The 27,277-nt window shown below is 34.3% G+C and overlaps 1 protein-coding gene across 1 annotated transcript in view; it reads left to right on the top strand.

The window, feature by feature from the left end:
* The window catches only part of RANBP17 (RAN binding protein 17), a 324,733-nt gene that overhangs the window by 49,407 nt on the left and 248,049 nt on the right, over positions 1–27,277 (top strand). The window contains exon 13 of the mRNA XM_034655658.1: positions 17,497–17,602. Within this exon, the coding sequence (XP_034511549.1) occupies positions 17,497–17,602 (106 nt within the window). The remainder of the gene's footprint in view (positions 1–17,496; positions 17,603–27,277) is intronic.

The following is a 27,277-nucleotide window of genomic DNA, read 5'->3' as shown; positions in this document are numbered from 1 at the left end:
TGTATGAGAGTTTCATTTGCTTCACTTCTTCATCATGATTTGATATTGTCTTTTAACTTTAGCCATTCTACTGGTATCTAATAATAGTGTCTCATTGTGGTTATAATTTGCATTTCCCTGATAATTTGCCCATTCATATATCTTCTTTTGTGAAATGTTTGTTCACATTTTTGCCCATTTTTAAATTGGGTTGTTCTTTTATATGTATTCTTATTGGAATTGTAAGAGTGTTTTATATATTCTGTATATAATCTCTCTTTCACATATATGTTTGCAAGTATTTTCTCCCTTCTTGTGGTGTATCTTCTTAACTATTTTTTGAAAAGCAGAAGTTTTAAATTTTGATGGACCTACCTTTTCAATTTTTCTTTCTGGCTTGTGCTTTTTATATTTAGAAATCTACCACCCAAGTCACAGAGATGATGTTCTATGTTTTCTTCTAGAAGTCTAGTAGTTTTTAGCTATTATGTTTAAATCGGAACCACTTAGGGTTAATTTTTGTGAATAGTGTGAGTTAACGGTAAGGCCCCCTCTCCAACCCATACAGTTACAGTTGTTCTAGCACCATTTGCTGAAACAGCTATCTTTTTCCCTGTTGAATTATTTTAACACCTTTGTCAAAATCAATTGATTATAAAGGGTCTATTACCGGACTCTGTTCTGTACCATTGATCTATATGTCCTTCCCTATGTTAGTGTCATACTGCCTTGGTTACTGTAACTTTGTTAAGTCTTGAAATCACGCAATCTAAATACTCCCATCTCATTCTTCTTTCTCAAAATGGTTGTGTCTGTTCTAGGTCTTTTGTCTTTCTATATTAATTTTAGCATCAGCTTGTTATTTCTTTAAAAAAAATCTCACTAGAATTTTGATTGGGATTGCCTCAATCTATGCATCCATTTAGGCAATCTTAACAATATTGAGTCTTCCAGTTCATGACATGGTATATTGCTCCACTTATATAGTTGTCCCTTAATTTTCTTTGCAATGTTCTATTGCTTTCAGTGCACAGGTATTAAAAATGTTTCACTAAATTTATTACTATATGTTTTTGATGCTGTTGTAAATTTTATAATTATTCTCTGCTACTCTATAAAACCAGTTTTGGTTTTTATCTTTGTGTCCTACGATTTTGCTAAATTTACTTATTCTCATAGCTTTTTTGTGGATTCTTTTGGTGTTATATATGACATGTCATCTGCAAATTAAGACAGTTTAATGCCTTGTCTTCATGCCTTTTATTTCTTTTTCTTGCCTTATTCCAGTGGTAGGACCTCCAGTATAATGTTGAATACAGGTGGTGAGAGTGGATAGTCTGTCCTTGTTTCTGTTTGTACGTATAAAGCACTGAGCCTTTCACATTGATGTAGGATGTTATCTGTAGGTTTTTTAAAGGATGTTCATAATAAATTTGAGGAAGTTCCCTTCTATTCCTCTGGCTATTTATGATGAATGGGTATTGATTTTTTTTTTAATGCTTTTTATCCACCTATTCAAATGACCAATCATTTTTTCTTTTTTTACTAATAAAGTGAATTACATTGATTGATTTTTCTGTGTTAAACCAGCTTTACATTCCCAGGATAAATCCTACTTGGTTATGATATAGTGTTCATTTATATAGGATTAGATTCAGTTTGCAAAAAAATTGTTATTTTATATTGATGTTCATGAAGGATATTTGTCTATAGTTTTATTTTCTTGTGATGCCTTTGCCTGGTTTTGGTAACAGGGTAATACTGGCCTCATAAAATGAGTCAGGAAGTGATTCCTCTTCTTTCTTTATCTTCTCAAAGAGTTTGTGGAGTATGAGTATTATTTCTTTCTTAAGAGTTTTATAGAATGCACTGGCAAGGTCAGTGGGCCTAAAGGGTTTAGAATTACAAATTCGATTTCTTCAATTGATATAGGACTATTTAAATTTTCTGTTTCTCCTGGGCTTAAATTTAGTCATTTGTATCTTTCAAGGAATTTGTCCTGTTTTTAAATTTATTGGAATAAAGTTATTTCTAATATTCTGTTATTATTCTTTTACTGTCTGTAGGATCTGAAATGATGTTTTTTGTTTTTTTAAGCTGAAGCATACTTGGCATACAACATTATTAGTTTCAGGTATCCAACATAATGATTTGATATTTGTATATATTGCAAAATGATCATCACAGTAAGTATAGTTAACTAACATCTATCACCATGCATAGTTGTGAAATTATTTTCTTCTTGTGATGAGAACTTTAAATATCCTCCCTCTTAGCAATTTTCATATATGCAGTACAGTATTAACGATAGTCACCATACTGTATATAATATTCCCATGACTTAGTTTTCAACTGGAAGTTTTAAATTTTTGACCCCGTTCACACATTTTTACCCACCCACCACTCATTCTTGATATTTACAATTGTTGCCTTTTTTTCTTTTCTCCTGATTGACCCCAATTAGATATTTATCAATTTTGTTAATCTTTTCAAAGAACCAGCTTTTAGTTTCATTGATTTTTTTGTTTGTTCATTTTATTTCATAAGTTATTTTAGCTTTATTATTTTCTGCTATATACTATTGATTTTATTCCATCTTTTTCCTCCCTGATTTTAGAGATTCCACATCTTTGAGTTTTAGATTTTTGTTTCTTTTTAATAGAAACATTTGAAGTTATGAATTTCATTGTTAAGCATTGTTTTAGCTGCATCTCATGAAATTGGATGTTTTATTTTTAGAATCACTTAGTTAAAAATACTTTCTAATCTGTGTTTTTTTGTTTATTTATGGAATTTTAAGTATATGCTTTTTATTTCCAAGTATTTGGGGTTTTTTTAGTTGTCATTGTTGCTGATTTCTAATTTAATTCCACCTTGGTCAAATATTATCTTGTAGGATTTCAAACTTCTAAAATTTATTGAAACTTGTTTTATGACCTAGCATATGGTGTGTCCTGGTAAACATACCATGTACACTCGAAAAGATTATGTATTTTACCATTTGGGAATAGCAGTTTGTAAATAGAAATTAAGTCAAGATTGTTAGTAACATTGTTCAGGTAGTTTTTGTCTTTACTGATTTTGTCTTTTGTTTTGGTCTATTCCTACTATTTATAGAGAGAGCTGTTACAGTCTCCAGATACAATTGTGGAATTGTCTCAGCTACTTTTAATTGTCAATTTTTGCTTCATATAGCTATCTATAATTGCTTTGTCTTTCCTATTAATTAAAATTTTTCATCTTGAAATCAGTCTTAACTGATATTCCTAAAGTCAGTGCCTTCTTATGCTTTCTGTTTATACAGTATATCCCTCTCCATGCATTTACATGCAGTCTGTCTGTGTCTTGATATTTAAAGTACATCTATCTTAGAAAGTATATAGTTCTTTCTTTTTTAAAAAACTATTCTGACCATCCTGTCCTTTGGTTGGAATGTTTAGTCCATTAACTAAGCGAGGTGGAGGAGGACTGTCAACTCAATACCATGTGAACTATTTCCTTAGAAAAAAGATTCGTCATATCACACTGGTAGTCTTTATTAAGGCCACAAACCATGTGAGGTCTGACTTGAGGGTTTTTTCCTCCACTCTACCTAATGTTAAAGTCAAGTCAGACAAGTTTCTCTGTTGTCTTTCTCTGCCAGGGGCAGGTTTTTAACCCCCTCCAGTTCATTTTTTTTTTTTTTTCCACTGAGGGTGTAACTATGTCTCATCTTTTGTTGGGCTCCTTACATTGGACATGCCCTAGGCTTTGTCCTTTGTCTCTCAAGGAGAAACTCAGGTTCTCTAGTTGTTTCCATGATTTTAGCCCTGACGTCATTTTGGCCTTTGAGGATTTATTTTACCTTCTTATCAGCTCAGTAGTTCATTTGGTGTCTTTGTGCAGATGCACCATAGTGGAGTGCACAGATTGGTGAGTAGAGCACAGGCTGGATTCTCATCCCTCCTTGTCTTTTCCATTAGGTATCTTTTTGTAGCTATGCGGTTGCCCTATAAGCCTGTGTTGTAGTATTTTTAAAAGGTTTTGTTTTTTTGTTTTTTTTGTTTTTTTGTCTGATGACTCAGTGGCATCCCATATAGTATCTTTTCAGATTTGTTTTTTTTTTAAAGATTTTATTTATTTATTTGACAGAGATAGAGACAGCCAGTGAGAGAGGGAACACAAGCAGCAGGAGTGGGAGAGGAAGAAGCAGGCTCATAGCAGAGGAGCCTGATGTGGGGCTCGATCCCATAACGCCCAGATCATGCCCTGAGCCGAAGGCAGACGCTTAACGACTGCGCCACCCAGGCACCCCTCAGATTTGTTTTCTACATTAATTCAGATTATGTTATGGCCAGCTGCCTGTAAAATCACATTTTTCTTTTTGGTATTTATCCCAAATAGTGTTTGCTTCTTTTTAATAGTAAAGAATTGGTAGTAGCTTTCACTTCTTTGTGGTCAGCTGGATGCTCTGAAAGGCTTTTCAGATGCAAAACAGTCAACTCCTGGATAAACTTTTTAATGCATTGCTGGGCTTGAAATAAGTACATGAAATTTCTGAGGTTCCTTCACCTCCCTTCTGCTACTCTCCACTCCTGTGTCCACCCCCCCATCTCTTCTGACTACTTTTCTCTCACAAGAATTAACTTTAACCAGAATGGGACTAGTTGACAGCAAACAAGGGCAAAGGCAATATTGCTTCCAAAGGCAAATTATCAATATCAGTGATTAAATTGGTGGCAAAGCCCTAGGCCTATAGCAAGGTATGTATACTGAACTTAAGATTCATATATTAAGTTGGACCCTTGAAAGGGAATAAAGTGGTCCCAAAATGCTAGAGCCCCTTGGCTTCCAGCAAAAAAGTAAATTAAAACCTTCTCTGATGAATAGCAACCATAATTTAGGGCCTTGAGAATCCTGCAGATTCACATCAACCAAATGAGTGTTCATAATTTTAAAAATAACAAGTACACAAATAATGAAACAAGATGTCATCAATGAGCACTAACAGAAACAGTAAATTACCTATTTGACTTAGACCTTCCCAAGGACTTAAGATACTGGAATTGGATGGGAATAGAAAATAATTATGTGTGAAATGTTTAAAGAAATAAAAAATAGAATCGCAAATGAGCAAACAAGAGTATGACAAATGGCCAAGGCAGATCAAAGAAGACTCAGGTAAAACTTTTAATATTGAAGAAAAAATTTTGTTATCTAAAATTTAATGGATGTGTTAAACAGTAAATTAGACCTAGCTAAGAAAAGAATTAGAAAATCGGCAGTTAGGTTTGAAGAATTTTCAAGAATGTCGAGAAACAAGGAAGTGAGAATATCAAAAAAGAAGTTAAAGGATGGGATGAGACATTAGGGTATCGAATCAATCCTAGGAAAACAGAATAGAGAAGATGGAACGGAGGCAATAACTGAAGATACTCTATTTGAGAATTAATGGAAGACATGAATCCATTGATACAGCAAGCCCAACATATACCAGTCGAAAAAAAATTTTTTTTAGTCATACTATGTAGTCCCAAAGACAGATTATCTCCAAAGCAGCTTGAGAAGTATAAAATAAACTGATAAACTCACTTCTCAACAGTAAAAATGTAAGCCAGAGGATGGTTAGAATATTATTTTTTACAAATGGAGCCAAAATAACATATGTGTCAGCAAAGGTATCTTTCAAGAACAAGAATGAACAAAAGACATTTTCAGACAAGCAAAACCAGAATGTTTTCTACCAATAGATCTCTTCTGAGGTTCTTCATTAAATGTTTTCATTAACAAAATGAAAAGGTAACCTACCCAATGGGAGAAAATGTTTGCAAACATATATATCTGATGAAAGGTTAATATCCAAAATATGTAAAGAACTCATACAACTCAGCAACAGCAGGTACATCAAAAAATGCTCAACATCACTAGTCATCAGGGAAATGGAAATCAAAACCACAATGAAAGCACCTCACACCTGTTAGAATGACTTTTATCTAAAAGACAAGATAAAACAAGCGTTGGCAAAGATGTAGAGAGAAGGGAAGCCTCATTCACTGTTGGTGGGAATGTAAATTGGTGTAGCCACTATGGAAAACAGTATGGGAGTTCCTCATAAAATTAAAGATAGAACTACCATAATATCCAGCAATTCCACCTCTCTGTTTTTATTCAGAAACAAAAACACTAATTTGAAAAGATATCTACACCCCCATGTTCATTGCAGCTTTATTTACGATAGCCAAGACATGGGATCAATCTAAATGTCCATTGATGGATGAATGGAGAAAAAAAATGTGTGTGTGTGTGTGTGTGTGTGCACGTGCACATGCACGTGTATAATGGAATATTATTCAGCCATAAAAAAGAACGAAATCTTGCCACGTGTGACAACAAAGATGGATCCTTAGGACATTATGCTAAGTGAAATAAGTCGGACAAGACTTATACCATAAGTATATGTATATATACTTATATATATATAATAGTCTATATATATAAGACTAATATATTAGTCTTATATATATAGACTATTATATATATATAAGACTAATATATAGTCTTTTTGTCTTTACTGATTTTGTCTTTTGTAAAGACTAATACCATATGATCTCACTTATATGTAGAATCTGAAACTAAAAACTAACAAAAAACTGAGCTCACAGGTACAGACAACAGATTGGTGGTTGCCAGAGGAGGGGAGTGGGGGGTGGGTAAAATGGATAAAGGTGGTCAAAAGGCATAAACTTCTACCTATAAAATAAATAAGTCATGGGGATGTAATGCACAGTGTGGTGACTATAGTTAATAGTACTGTATTGTATATTTGAAAGTTTTGAGGGAATAAATCCTAAAGGTCCTTACCATAAAAAAAGTTGTTGACTATGTGAAGTGATGAATTTAACTGGACTTATTGTGGTGATCATTTCCTAATATATACAAATATCAAATCATTATATTTTACACTTGAAACTAATATAATGTTATGTGAATTGCATGTCAGTTTTAAAAAGTTGAAGTATTTGCGTATAAAACAAGTCTCAACAGATTTCAGTCACATAGCATCAGAGTGTCCACATTCTTACCAATTTGCAATTAAAGTTAAACTAAATTGCAGAAATAATAATAAATGAACGTATACAGTTGGGTATTTTAGAAACATACTTAGCGCGTGAGATACCATTTTACTCCCAGTAGGTTGGCAAAAATCTTACAGGAGAATGTAGATCAAAGAGGATACTTATACACTTGTGGTAGGAATATAAAATAAATCAATTAGAAATGTAATGGAAATCAATTTGATGGTATTTTGTAAAGTGGAACATTTGAATCCCTGCTGGCCTGGCACTTCCAGCCTTAGGAATGTCCTTTCGAAAATCTCTTCTCCACAAGTGGTATGAGACTGAATGTTCATAGTCTACTTGTTCCTAAAGGCACAAAGTGGAAACAGCTCAAATACCCATAAACATGAAAATGGATAAACAGATCATAACATGGTCATACAATACAGTATTCCATAACAATAAAAATGAATGAAGTTTCTATACTTATGATGAATGTCAGAGATATGATAGCTAGTGAAGTAATGCCATTTTCAGGAAACTCTGTGTAGTATGAAATACTTAATAAAGTCCCAAAACAAATGAGACTAAAAATATATTGTTTAGGACTATATGCGTAGGTGATAAAATGAAAAAAAATTTCAAGAGAATAGTAAGCACCAAATACAGGATCATGGTTACCTCTAGGGTGGCAGATAAGGGGATGTTAGAGGAAGGGTAGCCTTGGTTCTTAAGTTGGATAGGGGATTAAACAGGTGTTTGTTTTATTACACTTGGTATCCATTACACATAGCTTCATATATGTATTAAATATTACCTTACAATGTAAAAAGTAAAAAGATTCAGTTATAAAATAATACTTGTTTTCCTACAAAAGGGTACTGAAAGTTTAGCTGTTCTGAGATACACAAATGGAATTAACTTCAATGTAGTAATTTATGATATTAAGTAGGTCTATCGAATAAATTAAGTCAGACCTGATCCTTGATTAATATAAATTCAAGGAGTTTTTATAGTTGGATGTACTATGTAGTTTTAATAACATTTCAGTCTCTAATGCCCAATACATAGAAAATTTTTAACATTTTTTTCTTACCTTTTTTTTGTCATTGGGAAGGAATCTGCCTTTTAAAGATATCTGTTCTACTTAAGAATGATTGCTTTATACAAAGAGTGCTTAATGTGGCTCTAGTTTATACCACCGTATGTAGCAGTATTCAATTTCTTTTGTGCAGACTAAACACTTCAGTTAGTGTTGAACAAAGAAAATTATATGCTCTCGTTATGTGTGCTTTAATTTAGATGCTTAATGGCTTTTAATGTTACAAAATAAGTTTATTATTATATTATGATCTCATTTGTATTATATTGTCTTGCTCTTCCATATTTGTGGTGATATGGTCATGGTTTACGAAAACAATAATCCCTAAGAAATAGGTCATTAACAGTAGTTAACGATTACTTGTGATCTATGGTAATGACTGATTTCTTTGGGATTATTGCAGTTATAAACCATAATTACAGATTATTACAGCAATAATTATTTTGTTAAAGGAAAAAATGTTCTGTGCTTGAACAGCTGCTAAAACAAGTGCCCTGAACATTTCAGAATAAATAGAAAAATGCAAAATTATAATGGAAATTTAGTCTCATTATAAAGATGAGATTCAAAACAAATTTATAGATGTGAAACTCATGTATTGGATGTTTTAAATTTCTAAATGTAATTTCGATTTATGGATTTGCATTGTTCTTTAAACTTTGTGGACAAAATTCTGTAACCAAAGTAACATTTATTATTTTGAATATTGTCAGTCTAAAGTTGTTGAGATTTAGGGAAAGGATGTGTATGAGGAATATTATTTTCTCATATTATGTCTCATTCAGTTAAATATGAAAATTATCTTTGATGGTTTAATAATAATGCCTTTATATTCCAATGTTGATTTCTAACACTAATCCTAATTGATTCAGTCAGTGGTTGTTAAGTTTTTAAGGGTTAAGAAATGCCTGCTTTTTGTTTCTTGTATGATAGAAGTCAGTGCTTTCTAAAACAAGGAGAGTAAGTATTCTGTTTCTTCTCTGAAAAAAACAAACTTCCATTCAGAATTTACCATAATTTCAGAAAAAAATACTTACAATCGATCCCATGTTATTTTTGCATAGCATTTTTTGATATATAAACCTTAATTTCAGAGTCACAGAATAAAAGGAATTAAACAATAAAAAATTTAAATTTAAGAAATTCATGTCTTGTATTTAGTATCTTTTATCTTTCTATTATTGGACAGTGATACTCATCAACTGTGCTGAAAAAATCATTTTTCTCCTTTATCTGTCTCTCAATCCTTTGGACATGGGGTCTCTCCCTTCTCTCCCTACCCCATACATACCCATATTTAGTTATAGCCCTATGGCAGAACATGACACATAGAAAGGCACATGCTTTTCTACATGTGTTTTACTTGGAAGTTTTTTTTCACTTTACAGTTTTTTGCTTTGTTTTACAAACAGCATCAAGAAAATATATATGGCTAATGGTAACTAGCTCTAATTGCAACAAGCCTCTGATAGAGACAAAAGAACTTAAAAATTTTTAAATACTGTGACTTAATTTTCATGAGCAACTTTTAACGTGAGGCTTATAGTGAACATATAAAAGTAACATTGGTATGTTTTGGTTTTCATAGGTTTGTTATAGAAGAACTAAAAAGGGGATGGCTATTTTATAATAATAGTAATAGTAATAAAAGTCAACATTTAGTGAGCACTTGTAGGAAGCATTATTATGAGTACTTTACATGCAAAATACTATTTAGTGCTTGTCACAAGCCTGTGAGCCAGGTATAATTATCACCCTCGTATTTATAAATAGGAGAATTAAAAACAAAATATTAAATAAATAGCATTGTTAATAGTAACAGGATTTGGACCAAGCCCATGCTCTTGGTAGCTAAATTGTACTGCCTCTATTTTTTTTTTTAATATCGATATTTCAACAGAGAAATATAAAAATTACATGCATGGTGAATTTTTTGACTATTTTTCAAATAGGCTTGTTTTTATCAAGAGCTAGTAGGCAAACGTTTCTGTGTTTACATTAGTGATAAACCGCCAAAATAAGTTTTCTTAAATTCAGCTATTCAACACATACTCATTTCATGTGTCACATATACTTGGTTTTATTGTGGGTGGTTTGGGAATCAAAGGAAGTATAAAAGACCCTAGACATGATCCCAAAGGTAGATGCAATCTCATCTATGGTCAAAACTTGGGAGACAGAGATAAATTCTGGATTGGGAATTAAAATGTGTTAAATAAACACTTGAGAGATTCTTGGATTATTAGATATTATTGGATCATTAAGGTTTGTCCAGCTAATTGACAGCTGTGCTGTTTGAGTGTTCCCTTTCATCCATCTTGAGAGCTAGTGGTATGTATCTCCTCATGGTATGAGAATGGGCTCTTGGAACTCCATTGCCTATATTGGAATCATAGCTCTGCAGTTTTTAATAGGAACATTTGTGACATTAAATGAATGTAAATATAGGTAATAGATACAATGCTTGGAATAGTACCTAGTGCATAGAAAATATCATGTAAATGTTTGCTATTATTTTTAGTAATAGTCAAGCTTGCTTTAAGAAAAAACATTATCTAAAAATCTAAATTGATAAAACGTATAAAGAAGGTTATTATTTAAAAAGGTTATTATTTACATTTAAATAATGTTTTTCATCTTGAAAATTTGCCGTATGATATTTTTTAAGTAATGACTCCCATTGGCCAGGTAAATTATTACATGCATTCACCAAAAATTGTACTTGTGGTGTTTCAGATTCACATCCATTACTCAAAATGTGTATGTCTATGCACAGTTGGAGCATAATCTATTAATAATGACCTCTGTAAGATTCTGAGAAATACAGTCAAATCTTCTTCAGTATTTATGTTCTATAAAGTTGGGGTGAACACTGAATTAGATTAAACTATTGTTTCTAGGGTGAATACAGGTTAGGTTCCTGCAGCCCCCGGTCACAACTTTTTCATTGACTGATGAACATATAACCTTGTTTTATATGTGTTTCTGTTTAAAGACACCTTTGTTTACTGTGTATTATTGATTCATTAACATTGAACTCATAGCCAACATCCCTAACACTCATGCCTGGATGAAGCTTATCTAACACATGTATTTTCTCTATGGGGTGCATAACAGCCTTTTTTTCATGTAGGAACACCTTGCAGCACTTTACTATTCTTGGGGGGTATTTTAAACAGTAAAATCACCAACAGAAAGCACAAAAGCACAAAAAAAAAAAATGGAGCACCAAAAAGACCATGAAAGAATACTTGTTTATAGTATGAAAGATGAAACAAGAAAGCAGAGTGTTGCTTTGTTCTACCTACGCTTGGAAGGTACTCATTGGGCTACTCAGATCATTTTGTTGTTGTGCACCTACACATGAATGGTCACAAGTATTTCTGGAGGTACAAATAAATTTTACCAAGTAGACGAATTTTCAGTAGGAGAATCTGCAAATAACGAGGATAGACTTCATCACATCTTGTGCTCAGTGTGCTTTGAGAAGAAGTTGGTTTTGTTTTATTTAAGCAATAACAATATAATTACCATTAACATTCATTTTTAGTAATGACTCTACTAACTTTTTCTTGCCTATTTCATGCCATCTTTTCTATGTAATGATTTCTTAATCCAGTAACCCATGTCTTTTGATAACTTACTATGTGCCAGGCACTGCTTTAGGCTCTGGAGATGCAATAGACAACCAAACAAAAAATAACAGCTGTCATGCAGTTGATATTCTATTGGAATAGACAGGTAACAAAGCAAGAGAAATAAGTTAAATATATATTATATTTGAAAGTGATAAGTACTAAAATTAAAAAAAAAACAAGCAGGAAAGGGGGATATGAAATGTTGGCAGATTATGTTCTCGTTCTTTCTTACCAAAACTTAGTAATCAGCTTATCAAATAACAATCATTTTATTATTATCTCTCAGTGTTCTCTGGGATTCATAAATCTCAGCTGGATGATTCTCATTTGGGACCTTTCAGGCATTGTAATCAGATGACAGCTGGTGCTGAAGTCGCCTGAGTATAATTATTTACTCACAAGTCTGGTATCTGGACTGAAATGTTCGATGAATGGGCTCTCGGTGGGCATTTCTCTGCATTGCTAGCTTGGGCCTCCATAGTATGATAGTCTCAGGGTGTGTGTTCTTCTTACATGGTGATTGGCTTCCCCAGAGTTCCCCATTTCCCTAAGAGACTGAAAGAAACTGCCAGTTCTCTTAAAGGCTAAGCCCAGTACCGGAATGATATCACTTCCACCATATTCTGTTGGTCAGAGCATTTACAATCCAGCCCACATTTAGAAAGGTTTGGAAGAATAGACTCTACTTTTTGATGGCTTGTGCATACATGGAGGGAAGGAATTGTTGATGGTTATCTGGTAGGCATGCTTCCTACTCTACATGTTGAAAATTGACAGGATAGCTATGGAAGGTCTTACTGTAAAGGTGAATCCAAAGTAAGACTGGTCAGCATGATTGTATCTTTCTCCAGTTATAAATTAAATTGTCTGAGTGTAGGCAAAGACCAGGTGAGGAATTGGATTTAAACAATTATGGTTGTGTAAGATGAGTATGTCAGAGCAAGAGAGGAATTGAAGTGGTGTGCAAGGCAGAGATTATAACAATTGAGGATTGAGCATAGAACTGAAGCTAGCTCAGCAGGATAGAGAAGACATTAAGCTTGTAAGAGACTGAAGAAATGGCAGATCCGAAAAAACTGTTAGTACTAGTAAGAGATTAACAAAGTTGCAGGATACAGAGTCAATAAAAATCAACGGTAAGTTTATATATTGCCAATTAATAAAAATGAAGATCAGCTCACTTAAAATAGCATCAAAAAGAATAAAATACTTAGGTATAAGTTTAAAAAAAGAAGCATAAGACTTATATACTGACCACTATAAACCATTGTTGAAAGAAATTAGAGATGTGGAAAGACACCTATGGTCATGGATCAGAAGACTTAATATTGGTAAGATGGCAATACTCCCTAAATTGACCTACAGGTTCTGCACAATGTCTGTTAAAATCCCAGCTGGCTTCTTTGCAGGAATTGGCACACTGATCCTGAAATTCATAAGGAAATCCAGGAGACCCAGAATATTCAAAATAAGCTTGAAAAAGAATGAAGTTTAAAGATTCACGCTTTCTGATTTCAAAATTTATTAAAAAGCAACAGTAATTGAGACTGTGGAATTGGCATGAAGATAGACATTAGATCAGTAAGTCCAGGAAATCCTCCAATTTATAATCAGTTGCTCTTTGACAAGAGTGGCAAGACAATTCAATGACGAAAATATAGTCTTTTTGACAAATAATGCTGAGACAATTGGATACCACATGCAGAGAATGAAGTTGAACCACTGTCTCCCACCATACACAAAAATTAAGTCAAGATGAATCATAGACCTAAATGTAAGAGTTAAAACTATGAAACTCAGAAGAAAACATAGGAGTAAATCTTCATGACTTTGGGTTAGGCAGTGGTTTCTTAGATATGCACCAAAAGCTAAAGTGACAAAAGAAAAATTCAAAATTTGGACTACGTCAGTTAAAAATCTTAGACTACTTCAAAGGATACTATCAAGAAAGTGAAAATACAACCCAGAAAATGGGAGGAAGTATTTGCAAATTATATATCTGATAAGGGACTTGCATCTACAATACATAAAGAACTCTTATAGCTCACTAATAAACAGAACTCAATTAAAAATGAGCAGAGGAGGGGTGCCTGGATGGCTCAGTCGGTTGAGTCCAAATCTTGGTTTCGGTTCAGGTCCTGATCTCAGGGTTGTGGGATTGAGCCCACGCTGGGCTGCACACTCAGTGCAGGGTCTGCTTGAGATTCTCTTTTCCTCTCCTTCTCCCTCCTGCTCTGCCCCTCTCCCTGCTTGTGCACTCTCTCTTTCTCTCTCTCTCTCTCTCTCTCTCTAATAAATAAATAAAATCTTAAAAACGAGCAAAGGATTTGAATAGATATTTCTCCAAAGAAGGTATTAAATGGCCAGTAAGCATATGTGAGAATGGTCAACACCATTAGTCATCAGGGAAAGACATGTCATAATTACAAGATACCACTTCACACTCACTAGGATAGATATAGTAAAAAAGACAGATAATAACAAATGTTGACAAGGATTTGTACCTTCATATATTGCTGGTGGGAATGTAAAGTGGTACAGCTGCTTTGGAAAGCAGTTTGGCCCTTCCTCAAAAATGTTAAAGATCTAGGTATCATATGACTCAGTAATTCCAATTCTAGATACTTCCAAGAGAAATTAAAACATATCCACATAAAAACTGCACAAATATTCATAGCAGTATTATTTTAAGTTTTTATTTAAACTCCAGTTAGTTAACATACAGTATAATATTAATTTTAGGTGTACAATATAGTGATTGAACACCTCCCCATACAGCACCCAGTGCTCATCACAAGTGCGCTCCTTAATCCCCATCACCTATTTTAACTCCTCCCCCCACCCACCACCCCTCTGGTAACCATCAGTTTGTTCCCTATACTTAAGAGTCTGTTTCTTAGTTTGCCTCTCTTTCTGCCCCCCCCTTTGCTCATCTGTTTTGTTTCTTAAATTCCACATATGAGTGAAATCATGGTATTTGTGTGACTGACTTATTTCACTTAGCATAATACTCTTCTAGCTCCATCCATGTAATTGCAAATGGCAAGATTTCATTCTTTTTTATGGCTAAGTAATATTCCACCATATATTTACACACCATGACTTCTTATTCATTCATCAGTTAGTAGACACTTGGGCTGTTTCTGTAAGTAGCAGCGTTATTTTTAACGCCAAAATGTAGAAACAACCCAAATGCCCATCAGCTGATGAATAGATAAATAAAATGTGTTATGTCCAACAATGGGATTTCTTTTTAATATAGTTGACACACAGTGTTCCATTAGTTTCAGGTATACAGTGTAGTAATTCAACTTCTCTATACCTATGGTATCCTTACCACAAGTGTAGTTACCATCTGTCATCATACAATGCTGTTGTAGTTTATTGACTAGAATCCCTATACTGTGCCTTTTATTCCCATGACTTACTCATTCCATAACTGGAAGCTTGTATTTCCCCCTCTCCTTCACCCGTTTTGCCTATCCTCCCCATCCTCCTCCCCACTGGCAACTATCAATTCAAACAATAGAATGGTTTTTTGGCTATAAAAAATGAAATACAAATATAAACTACAGCAGGGATGATCCTTAAACACATTATGCTAAGTAAAAGAAGACAGTTACAAAGACCACATGTTAAATGATTCTATTCAGATGAAATGTCCAGAATGGGAAAAATCTGAAGAGACAAAAAGTAGATTAGTAGTTGCTTGGGGCTGGGGGGTGGGGTTAAGAGGTATGGAGTGGAATTTCTTTTGGGAGAGATTGAAATGTTCTAAAATTAGGTCACGGTGGTGGTTGCACAACCCTGTGAATTTATTAAAAAAAACAGTTATATACTTTAAGTGGGTAAATTGTATGGTATGTGAATTATATTTCAGTAAAGTTGTTAGAAAAAGACAGTGATAGGTTCATGTGTTGGAGATTCCCAGTGGAATGAAGGATTGTTGGAGTTGGGATTCATCTTTGTACATATTGAAATTACTGCTGATTATGATTGAAATACTATTGGAACGAGTGACAGCAAGCCTGGAACTAACATCTTCAAAAAATAAGGGAAAATAACCTGAGGGAGAGTAGATTATTGCAACCAGAAAAGGGATTCGGTAGTATAGTTTGATGACAGAAGATGTAAAGCTGAGTGATTTTATGATGGAGAAGCAGTATGTTTTGGAAGTGGAAATGAGGAACATCAAGAACACCTACTTCCATGCTGGAAGTCTGAGATACAGGAGGTGTGGAAGAGAAATCACTTGAGAGGACCCACAGAGGAAGTAGGGTCATCAGGGGATAGTGTATGTTATTAATAGACTATTATATGAGTCATAAAACAATTTTGAAATATATAGGTAACTTTCTTAATACCTCCAGTTTCCTACATGGGTTTTATGTTCTGTTATTTTTCTTTTCTTTCTTTCTTTTTTTTACAATTATGCATATCTTGAAGCTTGAGTCTGTTTTATGACTTGATCAAATTAGTGTTTTTGTTCTGTTGAATCTGTTTCACATTGTTAATGTCCAAGGCTGCATACTTGGTCTGTTCTGATTTATTCATTTGTTTTATGATAAAATAGGGGATGTGGGTACTTGCCAAGTTGTATACAGGAAGTTTGTCACCTCAATAGGCTAATGTCTCTCCAGAAGTCAGAGGGAGTTAAGTTGTAATGATTGCTAGTATTCACAGGAATATAGAAAGAATGTGCTCTTTTTCTGTAGGTATTTATCCTTCCTAAGTCTTCCAGACAGCCTCTTTTATGACTGTTCCAATCAATACCTTGTGAAAAATACTTTAGTTCACTTGGGAAGGTTTCTCAATACAGAAATGTTATTGATTTTGGTACTATGAAATAGCCTGGTCATCTTTGAAAAATCAGTCCCTAAGAATAGCACAAAATTTCTTTTTAGCAAGATAATTGGTATGTTGTTAATTATTCATAAAGATCTTAAAAATTTTGGAGAATCTGATACTTAGATCAATGAATCTAGAGATGTAAAATAATATGCCTAAACAAAAATCATTCAATAAATAACTCCATTTCTGAACCACTCAATTTTGGCTGCCCCCAAATAAGATTTGCAAAAATTGTAGATTCCACATGTGCCACTGTTGTAAAGTTACTTAATCCCTTGCTAATACTGTCCGAGAAGTTGATTTGGTCGTCAAACTATGTGATTTGAACGATGACAGTCTTGGATTTTAAAAAGTTATGCATAAAAATACAAAGGCGATAAATTTATTACCATCTATCATGGTTCAACCAGAAATAATATTAAAAATGATTAGACTGGAATTAAACATGACATTGACCATTCAGAAAAGATGCTGCTCATTGGATCATATTAGTACTTCCTAACAGCCCTGGATCTAGACATTACTTGTGGTGTTTTGTTACCAAATTTAATTTTAATCATAAGTCTCCAGAGTAGATCTTATTTTCTCCATTTTTCAAATGAAAACCCTAAGATGTAAAGAGGTTAGTAACTTAGACAAGGTCACCTAGTAAATTGTTGGAGCTAGGAGTTGAACATAGTTTTTTCTGCCTCTAAAGTCTGCCATTTTTACTGTTATACCGCCTTGCTAAACTTAAAACCCACTCTCCGCTCTCTGTCAGGGACTGAGTTCACAGTAGTTTATCACTTGTTTGGAAGAATAGATCATTTCGCCAATTTTAGAATTTTCTGCAAAATAAGCATTGTTTCTATCACTACTCTAAACATTTTTCTGTCTTGTTCTATATTAGGACGTCTTGCATGGCTGGTATACTTAGTTGGGACAGTTGTTGGAGGAAGGTTAACATACACCAGTACAGATGAACATGATGCTATGGATGGAGAATTATCCTGCCGGTAAGTAATGGCCATAAAATTTACAGAAATTTACTAGGTAGTTAAGAAATTTAGCTATTGAATTGATATTATGAGTTAAAACATTTTGTACTTGGTACCTGGTATTATTTTCTTTTTATTGGTGAGAAAACCAAGGTATAGAGGTTAACTGATTTGTGGAAGTCAAATCTCCAGTAAGTGTTATAGTCAAATATATTTTAAACTTGTATTCAAATAGTGTGATGAAGATTTAGTTTGCTTTTTATTTCTTAAGACCTGATAAAGCAGGCAAAATTGCTGTATATTGGGTGGTGGCAAAATTGGGGTGACATACATGTGGTCAAAAAGCGATGGATAGTCAGTTACCCAATACAAGCTTTGTTTATGATTGTTGACTAGATTTTTCACCTCATGACCATAGTCTTAATAAGAAGCAATGAATTACTTCCTTAACACTGAGGAAAACACGTGAGTTGGTTTTCATGTATTTTAATTTATTTTTTTAATACTATTTTTCTTTTTAACAAAGTAATATATTTTTTATTGAATACTTAACTATTTCAAATAAAAAGAAAAGTCATATTAATTTGGAGGTAACTATTTCTGTCATTTTGCTGAATACCTTTGAGTCTTTTTAATTAGTGCTTGAGGATATATGTACATTATATGTGTGTCTTTTTCAACATTTTTTGAGCAAAAATTATATTATACTATAATACTGTTTTGTAAACTAAAATGGAGATAATAATACCTAATTCATTTTGGGCTATTATAAGATTAAATGAGTTAATATTTTTAAGATGCTTAGAACAATGCCTGGCAAATAATAAGCACTGTATTACCAAACACCCCCTTCCCCTCCCCCACCCCCACAAACACTTCTTTTAAAAAAATCAAGCATAAGATTGTAAACATTTTACCTAGACATTAAATATTCTAAGCTGTACCATAATTTAAATGTACCCCAGTTTTTGAAATTTTAGGTTGTTTCTCAATTTTTCTATATTGTAAACTGCTTTGAGGTGAATGTTCTTTTAGTTATATCTTTATGTAGGTCAAAATAATTTCATGAGAGTTAATTCCCAAAGGCTGAATAGCTGGTTGAATGGTCTGCAGCATTTTAAAGAGTTTCAGTACTTATGATCAAATGACCTTCTGGAAGAGTTGTACTAGTTTATTCTCTGAACTCAAAGGCTCTGAAACTACCATTTTTTCTGCAGTTGAACACTAGATAATAGGATTCTTATCTTTGCCAGTTTATACATAACAAATGTTTTATTTTAATTTCTGTTGCTTTGGTTACAAGTGTTGTCAAACATTCTTTTCCATTCCTATTTTTCCCAATTGTATTTTCTCTTTGTGGTTTTTAAATATATATAGATTGTATCATTTAGCTGCTTTTCTTTTGTGATTATCTTTACTAATTTATCTATAAGAACTCAGTGTATATCAAAGATCTTAATATTTAGTATTCATTTTGAAAATGTTTTCTCCATGTTATTTGTTTTAGAAATTCCTCTTTTAATGGATTTAAATATTTATATATTGAGATCTATTAATTTTTCCCTTCATATTTTCCCCTTTGTTCAGACTTAGGTTGTTCCACACCCAGATAATAAAAATGTTCACCTAGATTTTCTCCTAGTTCTTTTATGGTTTCAGCTTTTTATATTTAATTTTTAATGCATTTGACATTTGTTTTATATACTTTTTCTAAAGTTTCCATAGTGTTAACCAGTTAGTGCAAACCCCACCCTTTATTGATTTTGAAATGCTGCTTATATCTTTACACAAAATTCTTAGGTCTTTTTCTAAGCCTTTCATTCTTTTCCACTGAACTTAGAAGTCTGTTTTCCTCCATGTAGAATAGGAATATAAGGGAAGTAATTCATTCCTTCTTATTAAGGCTATGGTCATGAAGTGAAAAATCTAGTCAGTGATCATAAACAAAGCTTGTATTGGGTAGCTGATGATCCTTTGCTTCTTGACCACATGTATGTCAGCCCAATTTTGCCACCACCCAATACACACCACTATCTTCCTACCAAAGTCCTTAAAATTATTGGACCTAGTTGTGGCATTTTCCTTCCTCACTATTCTTAAATATAACCCTGAGTATTTAATAAATTTGTTGCCATTCTGAGTAGAAATTTTCTCTTCATTCCATACTATTTTTAACCTTTAAACTAGCCCTTGTTTTAGTGAAACTTGAGTCTGAATGGAGCATAAATATTTTTAGCTTTCCTAAGATTTATTTCTAATATCAAGTAACTTTAAAATTTGAATGGGGGCATTCTTAGAATGCTTTGGTTAATTTTAAACAGTGAATAATTTGCCTCTGTGCCATCTTTTAATATAACACATAATTTAGTAAAGTGAAAAGTAAGTATAATTTTTGCTATAGTTAGTTTGATTTTTTAAAGATTTTCATCATCAAGAAGAGAAATAACCACTGGCATTATTTTCCTGAGAAATACATAACAGGAAATAAACAAAAGCAGGTGTATATTTGCTAAGGAAATAAACAAAAGCAGGTGTATATTTACCAAGTATAAAATTTTAATTTTTTCTTTAAGCAACAAACATATTTAACATTAAATAAGATTTGATTTGTGTTTTAGCCATTCCTTAGAAAACAAAGCGTTAGGTAAAGTTTATGGTGTAAGGCTTTATTGAGGGGTGGGGAGAATGGTGCATTTTCAAGGAAGAAAAAATGAAGGGGGGTGCCTGGGTGGCTCAGTCGTTACGTGTCTGCCTTCAGCTCAGGGCGTGATCCCAGCGTTCTGGGATTGAGCCCCACATCGGACTCCCTGCTTTCCTGGGAGCCTGTTTCATTCCTCTCCCACTCCCCCTGCTTGTGTTCTGTCTCTCGCTGGCTGTCTCTCTCTGTCAAATAAATAAATAAAATCTTAAAAAAAAAAAAAAGAAAGAAAGAAAAAGAAAAAATAAAGGAAAAGGAGTGAGAGAATAAGAGAAAACAAATGCAGTCGGTGCTCCTAATTCACAGATCCCATTTTTGCGGATTTGTATACTTGCGAAAATTTATTTGTAACCCCAAAATCAATGCTCATGGTGCTACTGCAGTCATTTTTGGATATTTGCTTAGTGGTGAAAAATTTGCGTCCATTTCATTGTCTGTTTTGTGCCATATATCTCACATTTTTGTGCTTTTTGTTAGTGGTTTTGCTGTTTACAGTGGCCCCCAATATAGTGCTGTAGTGCTGTCTGGTGTTCCTAAGCACAACAAAAAAGCTGTAAAGTACCTTACAGAGAAAGTATGTATGTTAGGTAAGCCTCATTCTGGCACAAGTTGTTCTGCTATTGGCCATGAGTTCAATGTTAATAAATCAACAGTATATTAAAGAAGATGTCTTTAAAGAGAAACACACATAAAACAAAGTTATGTGTTGATTTGTTGATGAAATTATTGTGATCAGAGTTCCTCAGGAACCCAACCCTGTATCTCCTTTGGGGATGCAGTAGTTCAGTATTCACTAACTCACTTTTCACAATGCCTTTATAGAACATAACTACCATGAATAAAGAGAATCAAATGTATGAGGTGGTTCATTACACACCTGGTTGCTCACTGTTACAGGAGTTTTCCCCAGAGGCCACATGGAACCACTGTGTTTGAAAACAGTCCATGATGATGGTGGGAGGATGGAGGACTGTGGGCAATTCATTTTTCTGTTTCCTTATTTCTGTGTCCCGTTTCTTATTAGTTTACTTATTTCTGTGTCCCATTTCTTATTAAAGTCTACTCCTGGGTGTTTAACTTTTTCATACTTCATAGCTGTGTTCCCTGGCCTCTTTGAGATGCCATTGGGGAAGCCAGAGCTTCTGTTGGTCCTGCTGAGTGGGAGGTAGGGGCTGGAGCTGCCAGAGGCCTCTCTTTTCCCCTAGGTGAGGATTTACAACTGCGGGAACTGTGTGAATTTTTACTGGAGCTACAAGGCAAGTAGTTGAGCCCAGGGGTGGGGTGAGAGGTAGTGGTGAGGTTGGTGGGGATGTAAACAGGACTAAGCAGATTCAAAGTGGGGTGTAGAAAAAACATGAGTATGTGTTTCAAAATATTGAGATTTTAAATTGAATAAGAATGATGTTTTATGTAGAATTTTAAAATATCAATTTCATATGAAGAAGTTCCAAGTAACTGGACCCATAATACTGTTGCCTTCTATGTGTTGTTATATGATACCTTTCTAACTCCTGGGAGAACTACCAAATTGGAAGATCGTGAGGCTTCTGCCAAAAACCTATATGCTATTTGATCAGGAAGAGGTTAATATTCATAAAAGCTCCCAATATTGTGATCATTTTAATTAAAATATGCTACTTTAGTATATTTAAATATGCTTCTTTAACTTAGCAAATAAATTTATTTGTGCTTAGGCCATGCATTTCTAATTAAATAAAGGTAATTTTGTGGTCATTTCAGTTTCATTCATCATTACCAGAATGTAAACCTCTTGAGAGTTTACCCAGAGATTTTGTTTTATTCATCCTGTAACCTCTCAGTTTGCTCGTGCTAGTAGATTGGCTGCTTCTTTCAGGCTTATTTCCCTCGGTTACGCCACCCTCCGTCTCTCCTTCTTTCTCTGACCTGTTCATCTCCCCATCATCCCTCATCATTTACTGAAACCTTTGACAGCTAGCTCAGAGTTTTGTTCTCTTCCCCAAACTCTACTATCCTATGGATGACTTCAGCTTCTTTCCCATGAGATCATGTTACTCTGCTCATCTCTATTCATTAAGCTTCCAGGGGTTTCCTGTCACGCACGAGACCAATTCCAGGGTCCTTGTCATGGCTCAGAGCTTCCTCTACTACCTCCCTGACTTCACTTCTTACCCTTTCTCGGTCAGCTCAACCAAACTGGCCTCTTTGCTGTTCTTTGAGTGTTACCAGTATGTTCTCACTTTAGGGCCTTTGCACTACTCTTCTGCTAGGAATGCTTCCTTCTAGATGTTTATACAGTACTCCTTCACTGCAGTCCAGTCTGTACACGGCTATCTCTTCCTGCTCTGACTTCCCAATCCAAAATAACATTCTTATCCTAGTTTATTGTTTTCATAGTACTTATTACCTCTTGATGTTTATTTGTTCATTCCACTAGAGTAAGGGAAGGAATAAGCTTTATCTCCTTTGTTCACTGCTGTATTTTTATCTCATCTGCCTGGCAAAACCTTAACCTTGAAGGAATTCAGAGTTTTTTTTTCTAATTTGTTGAGTGATAATAAAAGAAATTTTACACCTCCGTATATAGGTACCATTTGTCGATTAAGATATCATTTTTTACTCAGCTGAGCCCTCAGCATTGCTCAGCGATTCTCTGTTGTTCTAGTAATTCTTGTCTTCTGACTTCCAAATACATGTTGAACTGTTTCACTTGCATGTTCTGCGCCACATGTGTCTTCAGTTCAGTGACTAAAATTAAACTCTCTCCCCTCCCCTCCCAGCCCTCTCTTCACATGTCTCAATACCGTCCACTCAGTTGTCTAAGCCTGCATCCCAGGAGTTATCCTTAACTTTTCCTTTTTCCTCTCACCAACATCCACGAAGTCTTCATCTTCAAATCCTATCAGTTCTGCCTTCTGGTTAGGCCAGTTAGTCCAGTTGTTTCTATCTCCCCTGCCATTATAGCTCCTATCATCTTTCATCTGGGTTCATGCTACAGTTTTAAATGGATACCTTGCTTCCTCTCTGGCTTTCTGAAGTACAGATCTGATTATGTCAGTGCTTTGGTCAAACTCTGCAGTGCTTTCCATTGCTATTGGGATTAAAATCAACATGGCTCATCAGTTCTTCATGATCTGACTCCTGCCTGTCTCATTAGCCTCATCTCCTGCCACTGATTGCTTTATAGCCTTATTTAACTTTTTTCAGCTCTTAAATGTGCCATCCTTTTTTTCCCTCTCTAGTTAGCTAAACAGGCTTTCTCCTTCCTCTCGACACACTCTTTCTTTGCCCTGTTCCATCCTAGAATATTATGAATCTTCACTGATTTCTTTGTATTGTTTATTATAGCACTTGTGGTTCTTTATTTTAATTGCTTGTATTATGTCTTTCCCTGTATAGGCTATAGATTTCTGGAAGACTGGGAATGTCCATGTCTTGTTCACTGTTATATTCTTTTTTTTTTTTTTTTTAAAGATTTTATTTATTTATTCGACAGAGATAGAGACAGCCAGCGAGAGAGGGGACACAAGCAGGGGGAGTGGGATAGGAAGAAGCAGGCTCATAGCTGAAGAGCCTGATGTGGGGCTCGATCCCATAACGCCGGGATCACGCCCTGAGCCGAAGGCAGATGCTTAACCGCTGTGCCACCCAGGCGCCCCATCACTGTTATATTCTGAACTTCTAACGCACACCTGCCATATAGTAGGCCCTCAGGTATTTGTTGACTGACTTATTTATTTGGATAGGTAGGGAAATACAAACAACTGAGTATCCAAAATTCATTTCTTTGAATTTGAAGTGGTGTGCTTATACTTGGACCAAAATTATTTAATGTTATATTTGTCTTTTTATTCCCTCCATGCTCTTTACCAAAAATAATTTAACATAAAGAAAAAAATAAATGTAGGACACTAAATTAAAACTGAAAGTGAGTATTATATATACAATACAAGCTTTGGTCTTAAGTACTTTTCACGGTGACCATGCTGTGGCAGAGACTCTAGCTGTACAGTGTCTCTTCCTCCCTTCTTCTGAAGTAGAATATCTGATTCTTTTGCGAATCATGTGGCCACCCGAATAAATACGAGGTTTACTAGACTCTCTTGCAGCTAGGCATGGCGATGTGATTGTGTTCTAGGCAGATGTATGTAAGCAGATATGCTATGTGCAAGACATGTGGATGTAAAGGATGGAGCTGAGGTAGCCATCATCGACCAGAAAGTGATTGTGTGAATGGAGACAAGTGTAACAATAAGATGAAAGGCACCTGAGTCTCTGATACACCGTGGAGCACTAGCTAGTCCTGGAGCACTGTGCTGGGTATTTGCATGAGAGAGAAATAAATATCCATATCGTTTAAGCCATGGTTATTTGGATGTGAGGCTGTTGCAGCTGAACTTCTTGTACAACTACCAAAACTTCTTTGACAAATGGATCCTGTACCCTGCTGGGAACTCTTTCCTGCTTTCCTGCTGGGATGCCATTTCCTCTTAGGCAAATGTAAATCACCAGCTTAACTTGAGTTGTAAAGGCATCCCAACAAACTGTCTTCTGGTTTCACATCTTCCTAGGATTTTGGAATGTATACTATAAAAAGGAAATAAAAGTAAAGGAATTAGTACATAGAATCAACAAAGAGCTAGAGTAGGAAAAGGGAGGTCCCACTCAGTAAAGAATCCAAAAAAAAGATATGCCTGTTTAAGTCATGTGAAAAACCTGGATCTAGACATAGTTTGATGCATATATCTTTTTATTTAACTAAAAATTACTCCAACAATCTGCTAACTCAGAAATACCCAGACTAAAAGTCAGCTTTGTTACTCCTCTCAAAATTACAGAATAAACACATCTTCTTAGGGGAAAAAAACCCCAGCAACCTGGTTACAGTAATCTAATTCTTAAATTTGTTCTTCAGTAAGTTTCCCTTCATAAATTTTAATGGTATTAAAGATATTTGGTAAATGAAGGTTACTTTTAAATAATATAAATATAGGAAATAATAACTATAAAATGGTTTTCAACATATTATTTCATAACACTTTGGCAACAAGTACCAACTTTTTTTTCTTTCTTTTTCATTATTTCTGAAAGATTGTTACTTATTTATTTATTTGAGAAAAAGAGTGCAAGGAGGAGTAGAGGGGGAGGGAGAGGGACAAGCAGATTTCCCTCTGAGTGCAGAGCCTGACTCAGGGCTCAATCCCAGAATCCCAAGATCATGACCTGAGCCAAAACCAAGAGTCAGACACTTAACTACTCAGCCCCCTGGGCGCCCCACAAGTCCCAGCTTTTTAAAAGAAGTTCATACGCTATAACTTAGACACTCTGTAGAATTCTTTGGAAGTAGGGAAGAGGGCAGTAGTTATATTTCCCTGAAATAGAAATTTACATTCAAAATGAGATGCTTAAATTTTGAAATAGTCTTTAATATTTTACATATGTTAAAAATAATGTTTTGGAGAAGTATTAAATAATATGAAAAAAATAATTGATCAAGAAACATTTATTGAGACTGATCGCTGGAATAGAGTACAAGGTCCGACAAAGTAATCTGAATGCGTAAATGAACCTAGTGTATGTGATAAAGGATATAATTGAAATGGTGAGCAAAAGATAGACTATACAAGAAAGAAATGGTGTTGAAGCACCTGGCTAAAATGGGGAAAAATGTTGATCCATATCTCACAAAATGTGTTCAAGAGAAGTTCAAATGTATCAGAGAGGTAAATGTGGAGGAAAGAAGGAAGGAAGGAAGGAAGGAGGAAGGAAGGAAGGAAGGAAGGAAGGAAGGAAGGAAGGAAGGAAGGAAGGAAGCTTAGATTTAGGTAAGACTTCGTTATCACACAAAATCCATTTCAAAAATTGATGAAAGGGGTGCCTGGGTGGCTCAGTCAGTTAAGCATCAGACTCTTGGGTGGTGGGATCAAACCCCGAGTCTGATTCTGCATTTAGCGGGGAGTCTGCTTGAAGATTCTCTCCTTCTGCACCACCTCCCAACTCATGTGCTCCCGCAGTCTCTAAGAAATAAATAAATCTTAAAAAATTAATGAAAATTTTGTATAACAAAAACTTCTCGATGGCATTAAAAAAACACCATAATCAAAGTCAAGAGATGTGAAAAGTGAGGAAAGATATTTACAGCTAAGTCAAAGGCAAAAGAATCAGTTTTCTAATATATAAAGAATTTGTATAAATCAACAATAAAAAGACAGCCCAGTAGAAAGAATTGGCAAAGGGTATGGACAAATATATATGGGTTAAAACTTGGAAAAATTTTAACCTCATGTGCATGAGAGAAATACAAAATAAAACTGCACTGAGATGTTATTTTTCAGATTTCAATGAATTTTAGAGTTTCATATCATCTGAATTATGAGTTTATGTAGACACTCCTAGACTGATGATAGGAATATAAATTGTTTCAATTTCTACGGAGAGCAATTTGTTAATACCTATCAACATTATAAAAATTTATGTTTTTTAAACTAGTGGTTTTACTTTTAGAAGTGTATATTATAATAATATACATGTGTGAAATGATGTGTACAAGTCGGTTAATTGCAGCTTTTTTGCAGTTGTACAAGTTGGTTAATTGCAGCATTTTTGCAACAGTAAAAAAAATATAAACAGTGCCCATGTGTAGGAGAATGTTTGAAATTATTATGGTATATTCATATAATAAAATGTTAAATAGCTGCAAGAGAAAATGAGGAAGCTCTTGATGGCTGACATGAAAAGATCTGTAAGTTAAATGGAAAAAGCTAGGTTTGGAACAGTATGTATAGTATGTTCCATATGTTTAATGGAGTTGGGAGGAGAATATATAGTCGATTTGCCTCTATATACATTTAAAAAAATCTCTGGAAGGACATATAAACTATTAACAGTATGTGTATATGTTCCTGTGTGCGTGCATGGAAGGAAGCGTGCGGATCAGGGCTAGACGTAGCTGCCTTTGTGCAGTTAGAAAAAGGAGAAAAAGCTGCTGGTCCTCAACAACCTCTACCTCTTGGCTC

The sequence above is a fragment of the Ailuropoda melanoleuca genome, chromosome 3, assembly GCF_002007445.2.
Source record: "Ailuropoda melanoleuca isolate Jingjing chromosome 3, ASM200744v2, whole genome shotgun sequence".
Classification (NCBI taxonomy): domain Eukaryota; kingdom Metazoa; phylum Chordata; class Mammalia; order Carnivora; family Ursidae; genus Ailuropoda; species Ailuropoda melanoleuca.
The sequence above is the reverse complement of the archived record's forward strand: the minus strand, read 5'-3'. Positions and strand labels throughout refer to the sequence as shown.